Consider the following 22,617-nt stretch of genomic DNA (forward strand, 5'->3'; position numbering starts at 1 on the left):
TCATTGAACTGAAAATAGCAAATAATCATTTATTTAGCATTTGATCACATGTTTGCTACACCTTTAGAGTTGTGAACCAGTAGCATAACCACTCTTGCTGGAAATAAAAACAGAAAATACTGAAAATGCAATCACATTGTGCAAGATTACCTCCATCCCCCCAATCTTTATAGAGCAACGCTCAGCACTTCACCGTTTTGTGACAGTGTTCTCCTATGAAGCAGTCAGCCAAAATAACTGTAGAAGTTTGCAAACATCATTGTCATATTAACAAAATTAGGACAAATGCTGAGAATGAGCTTTCCTATACAAATTATAACTCATCGATTTATGTTGAAGGAAACAACACCAAAAGCGAAGTGTTCAATTTTAAGAATCTGTTGTGTGCTGAGAAGCTAACACAAGTGCCATGTTACCTACACAGTGACTAATCATTACCTTCAGTACTTAATTCCACTATTTTCTGTAAAAAGGACTATTAGATCCAAAAGATGATGCAAATATAAATTCAGGCACTGTCTCATATAGTCCTGAGTGGGTTACAAGAGTTGGAGGCAACTTTAAACAAAAAAATAAGAAGCAAGAGATAACAAGAAGCTGACTACCTACTCCCACTGAGCAGGAAGCCATCTCTTGCAGATATGATTGTGTTTTGCATTTCTAGGATCAGAGAGTTTTAGAGGTCTACAGCACAGAGAAAGGCCTGTCGGAATATTCCTTCCCATTTTACAGCAATTTGGCCCATAACCTGGAATGCCTTAGCACCGCAAGTGCACATCTAAATAATTCTTTTGTTATGAGGGCTTCTTCCACCCTGACAAGGCAATGAGTTCCAGATTCTGACCACCCTTGAGGTGAAAAAGGCTTTTCCTCACATAACGTCTCGACCTCTTCGCTTCTCTTTAAATCTCTGCCCGGTTACTGATCTCTCCATTAAGTGGAAAGTCTTTTTTTTCCCTGTCTACCCTATTTGTACCTCTTAATTTTATACATCTCAATCTCCTCTGCTCCAAGAACAATCCCAGTCTGCTCAATCTCTCTTCATAATTAAAACTCTCCAGTCCAGGCAACATCCTGGCAAATTTCCTGTGCACCCTCGCCAATGTTTTCACATCCCTCCTACAATATGGATTCTAGAACTGCATGCATCCTCCAGCTGTTGCAAAACCAATATTTTATACAGTTCCAGCACAACTTCCTTGCTCTTAAACTCTCTGTCTCGACTATGCTTTCTTAGCCACTTTATCTACCTGTCCTGGTACCTTAAGGGACCAGTGTACATACACACCAAGGTCCTTTGATCCAGGGTTTTACCGTTCATGTATTCCTTTGCCTCGTTTGTCCTGCTCAAGTTCATCACCTCACATTTATCTGGATTGAATTCCATTTACCACTTATCAGCTCATCTGACCACCCTGTCCATGTCTTCTTGCAATTCAAGGCAATCCTTCTCATTATTTACCAACCCACCAATTTTTGTATCATCTGCAAACTTACTGATCAACCCTCCCACATTCAAATCTAAATCATTCAGATACCACAAACAACCAGGGCTCCAAAACTGACCTACTGGAAAAACTCACCTCAACCATCACCATCAGTTTCCTGTCACTCAGCAAATTGAGGATCTAATTTACCAAATTTCCTTGGATTCTAAGGGCTCTTACTTTTGCTATCAATCTCCCATGCGGATCCCTATCAAAAGCCTTAGTGAAGTCCAAGTAGACACGGTGGCACAGTGGTTAGCACTGTTGCCTCACAGCGCCTGAGATCCGGGTTCAATTCCTGCCTCAGGCGACTGACTGTGTGGAGTTTGCAAATTCTCCCCGTGTCTGCGTGGGTTTCCTCCGGGTGCTCTGGTTTCCTCCCACAGTCCAAAAATGTGCAGATTAGGTGAATTGGTCATGCTAAATTACCCGCAGTGTTAGGTGAAGGGGTAAATGTAGGGGAATGGGTCTGGGTGGGTTGCTCTTCAGAATATCGTTGTGGACTTGTTGGGCCGAAGGGCCTGTTTCCACACTGTAAGTAATCTCATCTACTTCAAAAGCATTTTTCTCACCTGCACATCTGATTACCTCCTTGTCTAATTCAATCAAGATGGTCAGAACAGATCTCCTCTTAACAAAACTATGCTGACTGTTCTTCATTAATCCCTGTCTCTCTCCAAATGCAGATTAATTGTGTTGCTCAGAATTCCTTCAAACAGTTTCTCTACTAGCGAGGTTAGACTGACTCAGACTGTACTTTCATGCTTTATCCCTTTATTGGTACAACATTGGCTGTCCTCCAGTCTACCAGCACATCTCCTGTGGCCAGAGAGGAATTGAAAGTTCTTGCAAGCACACTTGCTACTTCCTCCCTTGCTTCAGTCAACAACCTGTGATACAATATCCAAAATGACTATATAAAACTGGGATTACTGCTAGTCTGTATGTACTAGGAACCCGACATGCAATGTGATCTAACATAGTGTGAAAGTTGCACCTTGGGAACAGCCATTTGATACTACAGTACATAAAGAAGGTGAAAATACCACCTCTTGCACTGAGCCAGCCACCACTGAAAGAAACCATGACAAAAAAATTCTCATTCAATCTTCAAATAAACCAATGATCATGAAATTGACGCTAAGTTTCAATCTCAACACTTCTGGTGTTCTCCAATTTTATGATTACTTTTATGAATCCTTAATGTGTGTCTATACATTTTGCTTCTTATTACTCAACATTTATGTTGTGTTTAAAAACTCTTCTTTAAATCAAGAAAGCCCAATTAAACTGCTTCAATTAAAACATAGATATATTTGGAATGGGAGAAAGGCATCAACATTGTTGTGACTAACTGAGGGGGAAAGTGATTGAAGAAAGGGAGCCAGTTCAACCATCCTCATCCAGGAATTTAATGATTTGCGGTATCCCGTCTGGAAATTGGGGAACCTTGTTTAGGGATTGGTCATGACAATACTGCATATGAAGGAAGCTGTCTGTCATTCAATTAAGAGATCACTCACTCTATTTGTTTTGCTTATCTTTGAAGCTTATCTTTGAAAAAGGCAAGATCGAATGGCAATAAAATATTTACATCATTTGCATAACCATAAAGAAGTTTCTGGTTCAAGCAAGGCCAAAACCAAAGGCTGTAAATATGATAATTATAAATAAATCTAAGAATTTTTTTGTAAGGAAATGGTGAGAATGCAGAACTCACCACCAAATTGAATGATGGAGGATTAGATGCAATTTTGCAAAAAAATAGATAACTACATGTTGGAAGAAGGGTATAGAAAGATACGGTTACACCCCGAGATGAAGCAAGGTTGGAAGTGGTTCATTTGGAGTATAAACATTGGCATAGATCTATTGGGTCTAGTGGCCTGTTTCTGCACGGATCCTACCGAACCAAATGTAGGAGTCTTAAAGTCTTGATCTCGAGCACCCTAAATGATGACTAACTGTTTTAAATTATTTAATCAGCAGTCACTTTAAAAACTTTAATTCTCAGTGTCCAAACATATATCAGGGAATTTGTAAAAGTACATCATACAATGCCAGAGTTCTGGTCCCTACCTTTGACCTATTGGAACAAGCTGCAACTCCAACATCAGGAATCCAGGCTGTATTCTGAATAGCACCAGACCCTGTCACAACACTCTGCAGCACACTACCATCCTGGGTTAGGAACAAGAAAAAGTAAATGAGAAAGGGTCACTGGATTATTTCTGGGAAGACAACAAATTTGCAGCTATGTTTACTCTTAAGCAGCCAAGTGTAAATGTTAAATTTAGGAAATAGAGTTGTGTAAATGTTAAATTTAGGAAATAGAGATCATTTATACTCCATTCTGATTTATCTTCAAGTATTGAAGTGTCTCAGGAAGGTCTGAACAGAAACAATGATTAGAATCCTTGGAAAAACTAAAGAAATCAACTTTGAAGATGCACACAAGAACTTCTGATCAGGTGTGCAGATATAGAGCAGGATTTAATGTATTTCCTGCTTGCCATCAAAAGAGATGTCACCAGTTGTAATGTACCTCAGTTTGGACAGCTATCTTGGAACCATTCAAAGCTGAGGTATGTTTTGGCAGCTCCATTGGGAATTGTGGCCAATAATGGGACTGCAATCTATCCCAGAAACCACCTGATGAGGAATGGCACTCTGATGGCTAGTGCTTCCAAATAAACCTGTTGGACCTATTGGAACAAGTTGCAACTCCAACATCAGGAATCCAGGCTGTATTCTGAATAGCACCAGTACCTGTCACGACACTCTGTAGCACACTACCATCCTGGGTTAGGAACAAAAAAGCTAGTGCTCTGAAAGCTAGTGCTTCCAAATAAACCTGTTGGACTATAACCTGATGCTGTATGATTTTTAACTTTATCCCACAAACTAAAGAGGTGGAAGCTAGATGTAAAGTCAGTTTTTTGATCATCGCAGACCCAAGTCTGGAATGAAGGACAGGTGTAACAATCAGGTTGAGGGGGTACTCAGAAAAGGGGCTTTTTGAAGGAGCTATCCAACACTCCACCTTCAACTCCACCAATCTTTCCTGCCAAAGTACACAAACCTGCTGGTTTCCTGCACTTCTCCTCCTACTTTAACAAATTGTGGTCTAAGAGGGGAGTGGCTTTTAAATGACATCAATTGGTCACAAAGGCCTAAAGGGCAGCTTTTCGTCTCACTCACTGCCTGTAAAATTGTGGCAAGGTTGGGTGGGTCAACAGGGAGAAAGTCACTCATGGAATTTTATGGCACTTTCTCCACCTCTGGCAAACGTGTCCATTATGTTCATAAAATTCTGATTATAACTTTTTGTGCAACTTCCAAAACTTAAATGAAGTGAAAAACAGACTAGATTTTTTATTTAGCATTTTCATCAAATGGAAAACCATAAAAAGTATACCATATGTGTAAACCAATGAAACGATGTGGAAAATTCAAGTTCGAAGGTTATAATTAAAATCCATTTCAGTGAAGAAACTGTAGGCTTTTTTGATAGATTTCCTAATTTAGTTAATTTTTGATAAGCTAGCACTTTAGAATAGAATAGAAACAACACAATTCATGTTAGTCTAACTTCTTACCCGCAGTGACCAAATGTTCATTAGTCCACCAAGTCCCCCTGATACTAAGACCAGTCCATCAGGGCTAAAGGTTACAGTGCGCACCGGAGTGATGTGCCCCTTCAGTTGATAGATGCACGCTGCCTCTCCGACATTTTTACATCCACTCTTCAAATTCCATGATAATAAAAATTAAAATACAAACATTAAGTATAATGTTCTTTAAAATATATTATAACAGAAGACAAGGATTGTTCATATAAAAAAAGTTTATAAAGGCACAGATATTCTTTGACAATTGATGCGTTACTTCTATTTAGAGGTTTATTAAGGCACATTCCACAGAATCAAAAAGAAGCAGCTCAATTGTAATCCATTAAGCAAAAATTAAAAATTCGTTCTGCAGCTGCACATTTAGAAAAGCTGAAAGTAATTGGTAAAGTCAACATTGTTTTGTGGAGGGGAAATCATTTAACCAGTTCACTATATTCTTCGAAGGAGTAACCTGAACCTGGATAATCCTACTGACATACTGTACTTGGATTCTCAGAAGGCATTTGATAGGATGCCAAATGCAAGGTTATTGCAGAAAATAAAAGCACATGGTGCACGAGCAAATATATTAGTATAGATAGAAGACTGGCTGGTTGGCCGAAACTAGGAGAGGATAAGTAGGTCCATATCTAATTGGTAGGATACGACCGTTAAAGTTTTGCAGCGGTCTGTTCTGGGCCTGAACAAAAATTTTACATCAATTACTTATATGAAGGGAACAAAACCCTGATAACTAAATTTTCAGATGACACAAAGACAGGTAGGAAAGTATAAAGGTGACAAAAGGAGTTTGCAGGAGGATAAAGATAAGTTGAACGAGTAAAAAAAAACTGGCAGGGAGAAAGTGAGGACCGGAGATGCTGGAGATTGAAATCGAGTGTGGTGCTGGAAAAGCATAGCAGGTGAGGATTCCTGATGAAGGGCTTATGCCTGAAACATTGATTTTCCTGCTCCTCGGATGCTGCCTGACCTGCGGTGCTTTTCCAGCACCCCACATTCGAAACAAATCTGGCAGATGAAGTATAATTGGGAATAATAATAGAGGTGGCATAGTGTTTCAGTGGTTAGCACTGCTGCCTCACAGTGCCAGGGATCCGGGTTTGATTCCACCCTGGACGACTGTCAGTGTGGAGTTTGCACATTCTCCCTGTGTCTTGTGGGTTTCCTTGAAGTGCTCTGGTTTCCTCCTACAGTCCAAAGGTTAGGTGGATTGCCAGAGGATATCTTAAATTGCTCCTATGTCCAGAGATGTGCAGGCTAGGTGGATTAGTTGTGGGAACTGCGTGGGCGGGGGGGGGGGGGGGGGGATTGGTCCAGATGGGATATGCGGATTCGATGGGCCAAATGGCCTGTTTCCACACTGTAACGATTCTATAATGTGGGAAAATAAGAAATTCACTGAGGTAGAAAGAATGAAACAGCAGAGCATTATTTAAATGGAGAACAATTATGGAAAGGGATTTAAGTATTCTGGTGCACAAGTCACAAACAATTAGAATGGAAGTACAGTGCTTAATCATGAAGCCTAGTGAGTTGCTATAAATTATTATGAGTGGAAGTGAACTTAAAAAGTAAGATGTTATAGTTCTATTTTACAGGACATTAGTGAGACCAAATCTAAAATATTGCCTGCAGTTTTGGTCTCTTTATTTAAAGGAAGGATTAATGTGATGAAAGTGATCTGAAGAGGTTTAATAGGTGCACACCTGGAATCAGGTGGCTGTCTTATGAGCATAGGCTTGTTTTCATCGCGGTCGAGAAAACGGGTGATGTGATTGTATGTGATGCTGACCAGTCTTGACAAGGTGGACATGAAAATAATGTTTCTTCTTGTGGGAACACCATTTTAAAATTAGGGGTTGAGTTTTTGGACTGAAACATAGCATACGAACAGGCATTCCAGCCCACCAAGCCTGCATCGACATGATATCCTTCAAAACTAAAAATTGTTTGCCTCTATGCAGTCCATATTAATCTATTCCTTGATTATATATCTATCAAGTTGCCTCTTAAATATTGATATTATATCCACCTCCACCATCTCTTGCGGCAGTGTATTCCAGGCACTTAACATCCTCGATGTAAAACACTTGCCTCTCACCCCCTTTTACCTTAAACAAACGTTCCCTGGCGATTGACACTGCTACCCTAAAAACAAGGTTCCGACTATTCATTCCACCAATGCTTCTGATAATTCTATAAATTTCGGTCAGGTTGCTCCGCATCCTTCGATGTTCAAGTGAAAACACACTAAGTGTATCCAATCCTTCATCACAGTTAATATCTTCCAAACCAGGCAACAACCCAGTAAACCATTTCTGTACTCTCTCCAAAGCCTCCAAATCCTTCTGGTAGCATGGTCACCAGAAATGTACACAATACTTCAAGTATACCCTCTCTAAAGTTCTGTACAACTGCAACATGACTTGCTGAGTTTTATATTTTATGCCCTAATGATAAAAGCAAACATGCCTTCGACCTGCTTGACAACCTTGTCCACTTGTGTTGCCACTTTCAGGCAACTGTGAACTTGTATAGCTAGATCCCTCTTGTATGTTGATACTACTAAAGGTTCTGCCATTTGCTGCATACCTCCTTTCTGCATTAAATCTCCCAAATGCACCACAGCCTTTTTGTCCGGATTAAACTCTGTCTGCTATTTCTGGGCCCAGGTTTCCAGCCTATCTGCATCCTTTGTATCCTCTGGCAATCCTCATCACTATCCACAGCCATCTGAATCTTTGTGTCTTCTGCAAACTTACAAATCAGGCCACCTGGATTCTCCTCTAAATCATTTATATGTTACAAATCAACGCGGGTCCCAGCACAGATCCCTGCAGAACACCACTGGTCACAGATATCTAGTCAGAAAAATTCCCTTCTACCACTACTTTGTCTTCTATGACTACGCCACTTCTTATCCACCTTACCAACTTACCACAGATCCCATGTGAGAACAAGACTTTCTTTTTTCCTCTCAGAGGATTGTACAACTTTGAACTCGCTCCTTCAGAAAGTTGTAGAGACAGGGTCAATGAATATTTTTAAGGCGGATAAATTATTAGGCGAGGGAATGAAAGGTCATTGAGATAGATAGGAAAATGGAATTCAAAACATAAATGAATCAGTCGTAACCTTATTAAGCAGTGGAGTTGACTTGAGAGGCTGAATGGTCTACCTTTCCTCCTACTTTAAATGTTCTGAAACTAAGACCCCAATTTTAACTCTAAATGGATGAGGAGATTTTGAAACTCAAACCCTGTTGCAGAAAAAATAAAATGCCCTAGCTATTCTAACTACTGGGGCTTAACAACATGCTATTAGTGCACTTCCCACAGTTCTGTGAGCTGAATTGGGACAAGGGATTAGCTTCCTTTGTAGGATCCAGTGGAGCACTCATGTTACTTCAGGCCCAAATACTGGACAGAAAAATGTTCAGCTAGCTGGGAATTTTATTTGCAGACATTTCGTCCCCTGTCGAGGTAACATCTTCAGTGCTTTGGAGCTTCCACTAAAACGCTGCTGTACTGTCTCTTCTGGAATTTATTTGGTTCCATTCTTACTGCTTCTGTTTGCCGGTTTTGGTTGTTCGTTGTAGTGGCTGGTATATTGGGTCTCGGTCTGTGTTAGTTGATGGAGCCCGTGGACAAGTGCTGTGCTTCTAGAAATTTTCTGGCTGTCCTCCGTTTAGCTTGTCTTATGATCGCTGTGTTGCCTCAGTCGAATTTATGGTCCTTGTCATCAGTGTTTATGGCTACTAATGATAGCTGGTTGTGGCATTTAGTGGTTGGTTGGTGTTCATGTTTGTTAATCATCTGCCTGTTTGTCCTATATAGTGTTTCGTGCAGTGTTTGCATGGGCTCTTGTAAATTATGTTTGTGTTGCACATGATGGGGTAGGGTCTTTTGTCCTGGTGAGTTGTTGTCTGAGCGTGGCTGTCAGTTTATAGGCTGTCATGGATCTGAGTGGTCGGAGAAGTCTGGCTGTCAGTTCAGAGAGATTTTTCTTTATAGGGTAGCGTGGATAGTGAGTTAGGTCATGGCATGTCCTCGTCGCTTTGTTTGTCTGTAAGGCATCTGCGGATGAAGTTGTGGGGATATCTGTTCTTGGTGAACACTCTGTAGAGGTGTTCTTCTCTTTGTAGATCGGGAGTGCTGCAGTGTGTTGTAGCCCTTTTGAGCAGGGTCCTAATGCAGCTTTTCGTGTGTGTCCGGGTGGTTGCTGTTGTAGTTCAGGATCTGGTCAGTGTGTGTACACTTTTACATACATTTTTGTGGTGCATTCACCATTCTGTGTTCGTCCTACCATCTCATCCAGGAATGAGAGTAGATTGTTGGTTTCCTTCTCTCTCGTAAATCTGATCCCTGTGAACCAGGGACTGACTAGACCTGTGCTTGATGACACACTTCACATTCAACAACAAAATATATGAATAGATCAATGGAACACATATGGGCTCACTTATCTCTGGGCTCATAGCAGAAACAGTGATGCAAAGACTGGAACAAACACCCCTCCCGTAAATCCAAATCCAACCCCAACTCTGAATCAGATATGTGGATGACACTTTTATTATTAAGAGAACAGAAATCGAGAACACACACTGAATTATCAACAGCATGCTCACAGGGATCAGAATTATGAGAGAGGAAACCAACAATCAACTCCCATTCCCGGATGAGATGGTAGGACGAACACAGAACGGTGAATGCACCACAAAAGTGTACAGGAAAGCCTTACACACTGACCAGATCCTGAACTACAACAGCAAACACCCGGACACACACGAAAAGCTGCATTAGGACTCTCCTCAAAAGGGCTACAACACACTGCAGCACTCCCGATCTACAAAGAGAAGAAGAACACCTCTACAGAGTGTTCATCAAGAACAGATATCCCCACAACTTCATGCACAGATGCCTTACAGATAAACAAAGCGACGAGGACATGCCATGACCTAACTCACTAGCCACGCTACCCTATAAAAAAAAATCTCTCTGGACTGACAGCCAGACTTCTCTGACCACTTGGATCCATGACAGCCTATAAACTGACAGCCACACTCAGACAACTCACCAGGACAAAAGGCCCTATCCCCATCAAGTACAAGACAAACATAATTTACAAGTTTCAATGCAAACACTGCACGAAATACTATATAGGACAAACAGGCAGACAGCTGGCAATCTGCATCCATGAACACCAACCAGCCACTAATACCATGACCAGCCATCACTAGTAGCCATACACACAGAAAACAGGGTCCACAAATTCGCCTGGGACAACACAACAATCATAGGACAAGCCAAACAGAGGACAGCCAGAGAATTTCTAGAAGCCCGGCATTCATCCACAAACTCTATCAACAAGCACATAAACCTGGACCCAATATACCGGCTACTATAACCAACAGCTGGAACCGGCAACCAGAAGCAGCAGAAACATAACCAAATAAATTCCAGAAGATACAGTACAGCAGTACTTCACAGGAGGCTCCAAGGCACTGAAGGTATCACCTAGACAGAGGACGAAATGTCTGCAAATCAACTTCCCAGTTCGGTGAACAAACCCACAACTACAACAACCTGGCACCCGAGCTACAAATCTTCACACAAACCTTGAGAGAGAAAAATGTTTACTGCAGATGCCAGAGATCTGAAATAAACACAAGTAGTGCTGGAGAAACTCAGCATGTCTGATAGCATCTGTGGAGAGGGAAACAGAGTTAATGTATTGCGTTCAATGCAGCTCTTCTTTGGAAAATATTCACTGATTTGGCCTCATTGGAGATGACCATTTGTTGACCTGATTGAGCTTGGTGGCAGAGCAGCAGCAACTCCTCACTCAATGTGCACTTAAATTGCCATTGGGACCTGTATGCACATATGCAAGACAAACTTGAACATCTTTGGCGTGTACCCTTTCTGCTTGTCAGTTGAGCAAGCTTAAAATCCTAAACACCTGTGATCTGGTGGTTTTCTGGCCAGTAAGTAATTAGGGGGATTGTAACTGTTCACTGGCCGCAATTTGGATAGAATTAAAGCCATACCCACCTCTACATCTACCAATAGTAAAGATCAAACGTTAAAAAGAACACTGGCAGCAGATATTCTCTTGACAGGATATTATTAGACTGACCAACATCACATAGATGTGAAGTGTTTCTTCAGAAACCAACTAGCTATCCTTTGCTAGCAAGGAAAATGAAATACCTGCTGGAGATGCTAGTAATAGTGTTACCTTCACTTCATTCTTGGATTCTTGTTCCCACCATTCATCAGAGCTGCTGGAAGTGGACTGAGAAACCTTGAAAACCTCTTGCGGGACAGTCCAGACACACACCAAACCATTCTGACATCCACTAGCAAGAGATAACACATGACATTTTATTGAAAATATTGTACTATCAAACTCTCTTCAAGACACTTAGAGATCAACAAAGACTTTGCTAATCTGTAAACATATTCAAATTGACAACAGCTAGTTGCAGCTTCTGATATTTCTTTTGTATCAAATATACATGTGGATGTTAATTAATGAAGTCGTAAACTAAAAGTAAAGGAATTCTTTGAAGGAGATGGTAACAAGTGTTGAAAGGTGTTCTACCTTTTTGATGAGTCACTAAATTGGCCCAGAGACAACAGAAAATGCCAGCAATAGAAAGATTGATCAGAGTTCATCAGTGTCTGCACCACTATTAACCCATGTGCACAATTCATAGATATAGAAGATGCTAATTAGACCGGCAAATTGTTTTAGTGACAGTATACAACAGCTTCCTTTGTTAAAATATCTAAACTTCATGAGTGATTGGATTATCCAAACAGGTGTCATGACTCAACTGGGAAGACTGCGACAATAATTGAGTCTCACTATTCCACAAATGTGTAACTTCCTCATTAAGCCATCAAAACGATTAATGTACCTGAATGACTGCAATTCAGAATAAAAGTACTTCATAGAGGCTTTGTTATTCATAAAATAATTATTAACGGTGAACAAACATAGAATCATAAAGTACAGAAGAGGTCTTTGGCCTCTTGAGTCTATATCTCCAAAAATACACAAAATCGACATTAGTTCCACTTTCCTGCACAGGCCGATAGCCGTGAATATAATGATACTTCAATTAAAGACCTCAACTATCCTCCCATGCAGTGCATTCTAGACCCTATGAAAATTTTTATTCCCCTCAAGTAACCTCTAAATCCTCTGCCTCTGGCCTTAACATTATGCCTCCTTATTTTTTAACCACTGACCATGCCCCTCAATCTCGTATACCTCTATCAGATGCCCCCTTCAGCCTTCTCTGCTGTACAGCTCCAACAAAATCTCTCTGCTCGAATAATCTGTACTATTATGGTAAAGGTGAATGCCTTAACTACCCCAATTAACCTGCCCAGATTCCTCCAGAAGTCTGTGGACAAACATCTAAAGATCTTTCTGTTCCTCTGAGCTTCCTAGTGTCTTGCCATTCATTAATTAGATTAGATACCCTACAGTATGGAAACAGGCCCTTTGACCTAACAAGTCCACACCAATTCTCTGAACAGTAACCCACCAGACCCATTCCCCTACCCTATATTTACCCCTGACTAATGCACCTAACACAATGGACAATTTAATACTGCCAATTCACTTGACCTGCACATCTTTGGATTGTGGGAAGAAACCGGTGCACTCGGAGGAAACCCATGCAGATACAGGGAGAATGTGCAAACTTCACACAGACAATCGCCTGAGGTGGAATCAAACCCGGGTCCCTGGCACTGTGAGGCAGCAGTGCTAACCACTGTGCCACCGTGCAGCCCACATTAAGTCTTGCTCCTTTTTCCAAAATGCATCACCTCACACTCATCGAAGATAAAATCCATCTGTCATTAATCTGCCTTTCTAACAAATTCATTTACATCCTCCTAAAAGGCCTACTTCCTCACTGTCAACCTCCTGATCAGACTTTGCGTGATCTGCAAACTGACTTCCCATCTCCCCACATTCTTATTTAAATTGTGATGAATATATGAACAAACAATAAAAGTCCCAACACAGACACAGTATACCACTGGATACTGGCCTCCAGTCACACAAACATAGAACATTACAGCGCAGTATACGGGCCCTTCGGCCCTTGTTGTGCCAACCTGTGGAACCAATGTGAAGCACATCTAACCTACACTATTACATTTTCATCCATATGTTTATCCAATGACCATTTAAATGCCCTTAAAGTTTGAGTGTCTACTCCTGTTGCAAGCAGGGCATTCCACATCCCTACTACCCTCTGAGTAAAGAAACCACCTCTGACATCTGTCCTATATCTATCACCCCTCAATTTAAAGCTATGTCCTCTCGTGTTAGTCATCACAATTTCAGGAAAAAGGCTCTCACTGTCCACCCGATCTAACTCTCTGATTATCTTTTATGCCTCACTTAAGTCACCTCTCAATCACCTTTCTTTTCTCTCATGAGTAGCAATGTGGAGTGTGGCATCAATCAGGTGAATAGAAAAGCATGTTATAGTGATTGGAACAAATTCAGCCAGGCGAATCTCAGAATGTGAGTTCCCTGATTGGGGCTGTTAACCTGGTCCAGTCAGGAAGTCCTGGCTGACCCATAAAGAGGAGTGTCAGGGTTCTGCTTACTCTTGGAGCCAGCTCTGAGCTAATTGGGTCAGTGCCATGTATAAATATGTGCAAATGAAGGGTGATTTGGTGATGGGATACTGTCCTTCATGGAATTATTTCAGTGGCAAACGAACGAAAAACAGCCCTCCACTCCAGGAAGGGATTCATTCGCAACAGTCGTCTTTGAGTTGGGATAAACATTTCTGGTGTCATGCTGCTATTTGGGAAGCTTGACTCATTTGATCCTGCTGTCAAAGACTGGGCCTATTACAGGGAGAAAGAATGTGTTTTTCTTTTTCTGGGCAAATGACTATGGGGTAGACAAAAAGCAATGTGTAAATCTGCTTTGTGGACCCAGAGGTTTCTTGATCATTAGGAGCTTAACTTTCACTGAAGCACCAGATACTAAACCTTTCTAGAACTGATCGAATTATGTAAGGATTAAGACGCCAAGACTGCTCTAATTCTGCGATGCTTTTAGTTGTACTCAGCAATTTGAGAACTAGGGGAATCCATAACGGGATTTGTGACAAGGTTAAAGTGACATGCATGTGGTTTTGGTTTGACCCTAAGTGAGATGTTGAGATACTGTTTCGGATGTGGGATTAATGATGTGACCAGACAAAAGTGCCTACTAGCTGAAGCCCAACTGGACCTCACAGCTGACATGGTCGTGAGAAAATGCAGCAAGTGGAACATATGAGTTATAGCGTATGCCAATGGGCCTCACTGGACTGACTGAGCTTGGGGAACACCACTTGAGAGTAGCCTTACTAAGGACAGAGGCTGAACAGAGGAAGTCAAGAGTGTGTTGCTGGAAAAGCACAGCAGGTCAGGCAGTATCTGAGGAGCAGGAGAATCAATGTTTCTGGCCGGAGCCCTTCATCAGGAATGGAACGCTAGGTCAGCGCACAGCAAACCACCAAAACAAATCCAAGCTCGGGCCAAATGGTTAAAATTTTCTTGAGGATCCAGCTCAGCAGGCCATTGTAGTTGCTGCTGGTATGTGGACTCGAAACAATATAAAAGTTCCACAGGCCTGTATCCAGGAGAGTGTAACCCTGGAGAGCCCACCTACAACTAGTTAGAATAATTAAACTGCTTAGCAAAATCCAAATCAGAACCAATCAAAAAGATTTCTGCTTAAATGGTCACCCAGTTCTCATGAAGATCGATACGAGCACAGCTGTCTCAGTGATTGCAGAGCCAGTCTTTACCAAAATTCACTTTCGATTCCAACTCTCAAGTTTACATAAAACCTTGGCCAGGCTGAGAACCTGTGCCAGGGAAACCCTACAGATTGGGGGTACAACTTCAGTTCCGGTCTCTTATGAGAAGCAGCTGGCTCAATTAACACTGATTGTAGTACAAGGCTCGGGCCCAAGCTTGATGGGGTGAAATTGGTTGAGAAAGATTCAAATTGACTGGCTTAACATTTTTTGATTAGAAAATGACTGCCTGAGTAAAATCCCAACCTGGACATATTTTAGGAAGGTCGAGGGATATCAAATGGGCCAAGGCCACCTCATATATTGAACAAGAAGCAATTCCATGATTCTGTACAGCCTGCCCAGTTCTATTTGCCTCACATACAAAAGTAGAGGCAGACGTCAGGAGACTGGAAAGCAAAGGAATCATCAAATCAGTACAGTTTGCAGAGTGGGCAGCACTGGCCATATCAATTATGAAGTCCCCCGATGGATCAGTTTGCTGTTGTGGGTCTTTAAACAAACGATAAACCACTTTTTGCAACTGGATAAATACCCAATCCTTTGCACAGAGGACTTCTTTGCAAAACTGGCAGGGGGGCTGTTCTTTACAAAGCTAGAACATGAGTCATGTGTATCTGCAATTGTAGTGAGATGAGGATCCCCAGAAATATGCTACAATTAATACCTAATGACTAATTAAGGCACTTAATACCTAGAACGGCTTTTACCAATATACAACACTGCCTTTTGGGGTATCATCAGCCTGTGCCATTTTTCCAGCAGACGATGGAGAACACTTTACGAGGTCTATTCCAAGTCACATTTTATTTGGATGACATGCTAATAAATGGGAACTTAGACATAGTGCTTAAATGTTCCTTCAAGACAGGGGAGTATGTCTTAGGAGGGAAAAATGTGTTCCAGGCACCCCCAAGTGATCTGCTTGGATTACAGAGCCAACAAGACCAGGTTACACCCATCGGAAGATAAAGTGAGGACAACAAATGTGCTCCAGCTCACATGTCTGTACCGGAGCTTAGTTCTTTCCTTGGTTTGGTAAATTAGTACAGAAAATTTGAAAGTAACCTGGCCTCTATACTGGCACCCTTACATTACTGAAGAAGGGTCAGACTTGGATACAGTTTCGTAGCCAAGATGTAAACCTTTAGGGAAGTGAAGAAGCAGCTATTGTCACATTACGATCCCAAGCGAGATGCGGTGCTGACATGCGATGCTTCCCTATATGCTATCATGGTAGCGTTGGCTCACCGGTGGCGCAGCGGAGAGGAACGCCCAATAACGTACTTCCCGGATTTTAGCTGATGCTGAATGAAGATATGCCCAGATGAAGGAGGAATGTTTGGCAGTCATTCTTGGTGTGAGAGCACTCCCCCAATTCCTTTACAAATGTAGATTTGTAACAGTAATGATTAGATTAGGTTAGATTCCCTACAGTGCAGAAACAGGCCCTTCGGCCCAACCAGTCCACACCAACCCTCCGAAGAGTAACCCACCCCCCTCTGACTAATGCACCTATCACTATGGGCAATTTACCATGGCCAATTCACCTGACCTACGCATCTTCGGACTGTGGAAGGAAACCGGTGCACCCGGAGGAAACCCAAACAGACACAGAGAATGTCTGTGTGGAGTTTGCACAGTCGCCCAAGGCGGGAATCGAACCTAGGACCCTGGTGCTGTGAGGCAGCAGTGCTAACCACTGAGCCGCCCCAAATGGACCACAAATCCCTGCAAGGGCTACTTAAATGGACAGGGCTGTGCCAGCCATAGCTTCAGGTTGAATTCAGTGGTGGACTCTTATTCTGAGTGTGTACAATTACAAATTGGAACACTGTGCAGCAGATGCCTTGAGCTGCCTCCCACTAGTGGATTCGCCACTGGTGGTGCCACCATTTGAATAGCCCATTCTGGTTTTAAATTTTCTGCATACCCTTCTGGTCACTGCTGACAATATCAGACTGTGGACACAAAAATATCCTGATCTGGCAAAACTAAAACAGCTGGCAGTTTTGGGGAAACAAAAGGGCCATCACGACCAGAATTGATCCTTTCTGGACTCAGCAAGACTAGATCACCATAGAGGACAGTATATTGTTATGAGGACCAAGAGTGATTGCCCTGAGCATTGAAATGGCATCAGAAACGCCAAACCCTGATATAACATCCCCCTAATCGAGAGAGGGAGTTTACTTTAGGAAACAAAATTTGGTGTCAAAACCACAGCAATGGCCCTGCATGGGCAACTGGCATAGTTGACACTAGATCAGGTCCCATGACGTACAAAGTTCATGTGGGAGAGGCAGTCCTGAACAAGAATGTGGATCACATGAAAGCTGCAACCTCACAAACAGGGCAGGAGCAAAATATACCCGGCCCCTCATATTCTGCGGCAAGGCTGTCAGAACTGAGAGTTCTCCCCCTCCACCTAGCATCAAATAAACCTCTGAGGACAAGATGGACATGGCAGATGGTGTAGCCTCTATGCAATACCAACCGATGACAAGGATTTTTGGCCAAGATGCTCCTGGGACAAGAGGTGGGCTACAGTGTGGTACATGCCTCCAGTATCCAAGGCAGAGTCAGAGGAACCAGCCCAAGGAGAAGCTACAGGAAAAAGAATGAGCCTATATCTCAGGACTTAGACCTAGAGGGGTGTAGTGATGGAACGAGATCAGCCACATGGATCTCATAGATTACGAGTTGCCTGATTGGGGTTGTTAACCTGGTCCAATCTGATTCCTGGCTGACACATATAAACAGGAGTCAGGGGTTCTATTCACTCTTGGAACCAGATCTAAGCGAGCCGGGTCAGTTTCATGTATATGCATGTGTAAATAAAGGGCGACGTGGTGATGGGCTGCCAGCCTTTGTGGAGTTACTTCACATGCAGCCTGCGTAATTTTTTAGAACAAGTTTCTAGAACAATATGTCGTAGAACTGACAACATGACAGGCTATTTTAGATCTAGTTTTCTGTAATAAAAACGGGCTAATAATGTTGATGTAAAAGAACCTTGAGGGATAAGTGACAACCATACGATAGAGTAAAGAGAGAGGTAGTTACGGAGACAGTGGATACGTTGACGATCATCTTCCAAAATTTTATAAATACTAATTGTTTCCTGTCAAATGGAAGGTAGTACATGTCACTTCATTATTTAAAGAATGAGGGGAACAGGAAATGATAGACCGATAGACCTGAGTCTGTTTCTCTCTCCATAGATACTGCCAGACCTGCTGAGGTTCTCCAGCACTTTGTGTTCTTAGGCTGAATGGATTCATGAATAGAAAATCGTGTCTGCTCAGTCTGTTGGCATCTGTTGATTATGTCGTTAATAGAATTAATAAAAGGAAGTTGGTGGATGCTTAGACTTTCAGAATACCTTTGATAACATCCTCTAAAATAGAGTGGTTAACAAAGTTAAAACACATGGGTAATGTACTGCATGGATTAAGGATTGGCTAACAGTCAGAAAACAGACAACAGGAATAAATGGACCATTATGTTGTCAAGCTGTTACTGGTGGGCAGCTCAAAGTTCAGCATATGATTCCCAGCTTTTCACTATTTATATGTGAGAATTGAGACACTATCCATTTTGGTCAGAGGAATAGAAAGACTATTTATTAAGTAATTAAGTAACTATTCAGAGGGATCTGGATGCCTTTGTGCATGAATTGCAGGAAATTAGTATCAGGTACAGCAGGTAATCAGGGAGACAAATGGAATTTTGGCAACTATTGCTAAAAGAAAATACTGTACAAGCCATTAGTGAGATCACACCAGGAGTACTGTGCACAATTTTGGTCTTCCTACTTCAGGGGAGATGTTGTCACATTGGAGGCAATTCAGATGAGGTTCATGAGATTGATTCCGGAGATGAGGGATTTGTCTCATGAAGAGAGATTGGGCAGTTTAGCCTATACTTTCGATGATGGTGAATAAACTTTGGAGTTTAGATGGATGAGGGGAAATCTAATTGAAGTATATAAAATGCTAAAGGGGATTGACAAAGTAGATTTGAAAGGGTGCTTCCTTATGTGGAACAATCTTCATGAGGGAGATCATAGTTTTAGGGGTAGTAGAGTTAAAACTGGGATGAGGTAAAATTAATTCTCCCTAAGTGTTGTAAATGTATGGAATTCACTACTGCAGAGTGTAGTGGCTGCTGGGACAGAGAGTAAATGTGAGGAGACAGACAGATTTTTAATTAGTAATGAGTTGAAAGATTATGGAGACTGAGCAGGAAAGGGAGTTGAGAGCAAGATGAGATTAGCTATGATCATATCAAATGGCGAATAAGCTCGAGGGACAAAATTGCGTAATCCTATTTGGATCAATGATTTTGATCTGAGGGTAAATTTAACATTTCCAAGCTCATAGATAACACAAAACTAAGTGGGAATGTGTGGTATTAGGAAGATCAACACAGCTTTGAACAGGCTGTGAATAAGCAAGAACTTGGCAGATGGAATATAAATTGGAAAAATGTGATGTGAAACTGTAAACTTCAGAACTTACAGTCACTGTTCATGGTTTTAAAAAATCAACAATAACTTTTTCTGGAATAAACTGTTACCTGAGGTGAAATGACAAGGACAAACTATTGTTTGGAAAGGAATGCCTGGGAAAAAGGAGTCAAAGCCTCTGGCTGGAAAAAGGAAGGCTTTAAATGTCTTTCAGGCACTTAAGTGAGCAGCAATGGGTCTACCTAAGGAAGAAATTACAATCAAAGCCTGATAGCTGTTTTGCCAATCGATTACTGTACAAGGGTTTTGCTGATAGGGGTCAGCACCAAGTGGGAGGGTTCTGAGAGGGACTCTTTCAGTCTGGGCACTGGATCCTAATCAGGCACTGAGTGATTTTCATTAAGTGACCTTCCTCTTACTCCCCAAACTGTAAAGGTGCAAGTTCAGGATTACTCACTCATTGTGTATGCCAAATGGTGAAAATTGCAGGTGGGCCTCATACCAGGCAAACCAGAGGAGATCCTTAAATGGTCATTATTTGGCTACCATGAGGTTACCATGAAGGGCCCTCCTCAATTTCTCCCCTCACCTGAGGCACAGTGAACCTGAGGTTAAACCACTACAAGTCATTTCTCTCCAATGACAGAATAGTCCTTTCCATTAAGACCATGGTGACTTTTATATGATCATCTGAAACCAATTCCATTGCGTCAGCCAAGTTTCAACTGCTAAAGCAAATCATCTTCACCTAGCCCAAGGAATGTACTGGAACAAAATGAGGATAAAGGAAGCATTTCAAAGGCTCCCTGAAGGTTTCTCTCAAGAAATGCAACATAGATGTCAATGCTTGAGAGATCCTGGCTCAGAAGAAACCCACTTGGAGAAAGTTCCTATATCAAGGGACACAATTCTTTGAGAACACCTGATCGCAAGCAGAAGTATAGAAAACGAACAAGAGAAAGGAATGATATCTATTTCAAGCACAGGGACCAATTCCATCTCCCAGTAGTTGGAGAATCAACTCCAGGGTCAGGATCATCAGGACCCACAGAACTCAATTGCCTGCGACATGGAATTTCCTAGGTGAACAATCATATTTGTTAGCGAGCAATTTGTTTGAGAATGACCATAGGCTTTCAGCACAGGTTTTGTTTTTGGAGAAGACAGGGAGTTGGCAGAGTGCTCACACAACACCCTCCCACTTCCAACCACACCACATTAGAAATTTATAGAATAGAATTTCTACAGTGTGGAAACAGGCCCTTCGGCCAAACAAGTCCATACTGATCCTCCAAAGAGTAACACACCTAGACCCATTTCCAGAACCTATTACTCTATATTTACCCCTAACTAATGCACCTAACCTACATATCCCTGAACACTATGGGCAATTTTGCATGGTCAATTCACCTAGCTTTGGATTGTGGGAGGAAACCGGAGCACAGGGAGAATATGCAAACTCCACACAGACAGTCGCCCGAGGCTGGAATCGAACCTGGCTCCCTGGCGCTGTGAGGCAGCTGTGCTAACCACTGAGCCACCATACTGCTCCACTAATCATAAAGCCGTTCCCAATAATTCTCCTCTGCAATGTCCTGTCTATGCTAAATATCTCTGCTCGCTTCCATTTCACAGTTTGACATTGCATGCGTGTTTCTTAAAAATATTTTGCAAGTCATATGGTTCATCTCCTCCCCAACAGTCTCAAATTAAACTAGGTCTAAGAGATCAGATATTTGGACCCTTCAACCATTTAGCTCCATAAATCTAAACACTGCATCAGAAACCCAGTAGGTTTAACAGAATAACATTATTTATAAATAATACCGTTGCAAGTAAACGTACAGCATTTGGACATGGTATTGTGATATAGTGAATCATCATCATGGAAATTTTTTTTTAAAGATTAGATTCCCAACAGTATGGGAAAAGGCCCTTCAGCCCAACAAGTCCACACCGACCCTCCGAAAAGCAACCCACCCAGACCCATTCCCCAACCCTATATTTACCCCTGACTAATGCACCTAACACTATGGGCAATTTAACATGGCCAATTCACTTGACCTGCACATCTTTGGACTGTGGGATGAAAACTGGAGCACCCGGAGGAAACCCATGCAGACACGGGGAGAATGTGCAAACTCCACACAGACAGTTGCCCGAGGTGGGAATCGAACCCGGGTCCCTGGGGCTATGAGGCAGCAGTGCTAACCACTGAGCCACCGTACCGTCCATTCCATAACAATATCCTTGAAGTTGATCAAAATAACATTTTCAGGATCAACTCCTAACCAAATAAACATTATCTATTTATTGAGGTCAAACATTTTCACCAACAATTAATGGGGTTGAATGAATAAAAAGTTATACCCACCTGGCCAACATGAGCTGCAACTTGAAACCTTTACCTAGTTGACTACACCAGGCGACAGTATTTACCATAGCCAGATGAGATAGTTTATGCAGACACTGCCAGGTTCCAGAAATAAAACTCCAAAGTTTGACAGTGTTTTCTTTGGCACAAGTCAATAGCATCATCCCTAAAGGGTCCCATTTCATACATGTGATGGTTTCCTAGTTTAAGGGTTGGAGTAGGGAAAGATAATACCAGGATTAGATTCTTTTATACCTTAGAATTATAAAATTTCTATTATTTTCAGAAATAAACTTGTCAACCAGTTTGTTCACTGTAAAAGTTATTTTGCTATCTTTGTCATGGATTGTTTTGCAATATAGAGTCATAGAGATGTACAGCATGGAAACAGACCTTCGGTCCAACCCGTCCATGCCGACCAGATATCCCAACCCAATCTAGCCCGACCTGCCAGCACCTGGCCCATATCCCTCCAAACCCTTCCTATTCACATACCCATCAAATGCGTCTTAAATGTTGCAATTGTACCAGCCTCCACCACTTCCTCTGGCAGCTCATTCCATACACTTACCACCCTCTGCGTAAAAAAGTTGCCCCTTAGGTCTCTTTGATATCTTTCCCCTCTCACCCTAAACCTATGCCCTCTAGTTCCGGACTCCCTGATCCCAGGGAAAAGACTTTGCCTATTTATCCTATCCATGCCCCTCATAATTTTGTAAACCTCTCTAAGGTCACCCCTCAGCCTCCAACGCTCCAAGGAAAACAGCCACAACCTGTTCAGCCTCTCCCTGTAGCTCAGA

General features: G+C 42.0%; 1 protein-coding gene across 6 annotated transcripts in view; it reads right to left on the reverse strand.

Annotated features, from left to right (window-relative positions):
• herc1 (HECT and RLD domain containing E3 ubiquitin protein ligase family member 1) overlaps positions 1-22,617 on the reverse strand; it is a 483,062-nt gene that overhangs the window by 81,621 nt on the left and 378,824 nt on the right. For all 6 annotated transcript variants that reach the window (XM_087981970.1, XM_087981969.1, XM_087981967.1 and 3 more), the window contains exons 56-59: positions 21,818-22,017; positions 11,360-11,480; positions 5,087-5,233; positions 3,567-3,668 (exon numbers count right to left, since the gene is read on the reverse strand). In XM_087981970.1, the coding sequence (XP_087838096.1) occupies positions 3,567-3,668; positions 5,087-5,233; positions 11,360-11,480; positions 21,818-22,017 (570 nt within the window). The remainder of the gene's footprint in view (positions 1-3,566; positions 3,669-5,086; positions 5,234-11,359; positions 11,481-21,817; positions 22,018-22,617) is intronic.

Source organism: Chiloscyllium plagiosum, unplaced genomic scaffold, assembly GCF_037043375.1.
Source record: "Chiloscyllium plagiosum isolate Xiang-an unplaced genomic scaffold, Cpla_swu_hap1 HiC_scaffold_42, whole genome shotgun sequence".
Taxonomy (NCBI): domain Eukaryota; kingdom Metazoa; phylum Chordata; class Chondrichthyes; order Orectolobiformes; family Hemiscylliidae; genus Chiloscyllium; species Chiloscyllium plagiosum.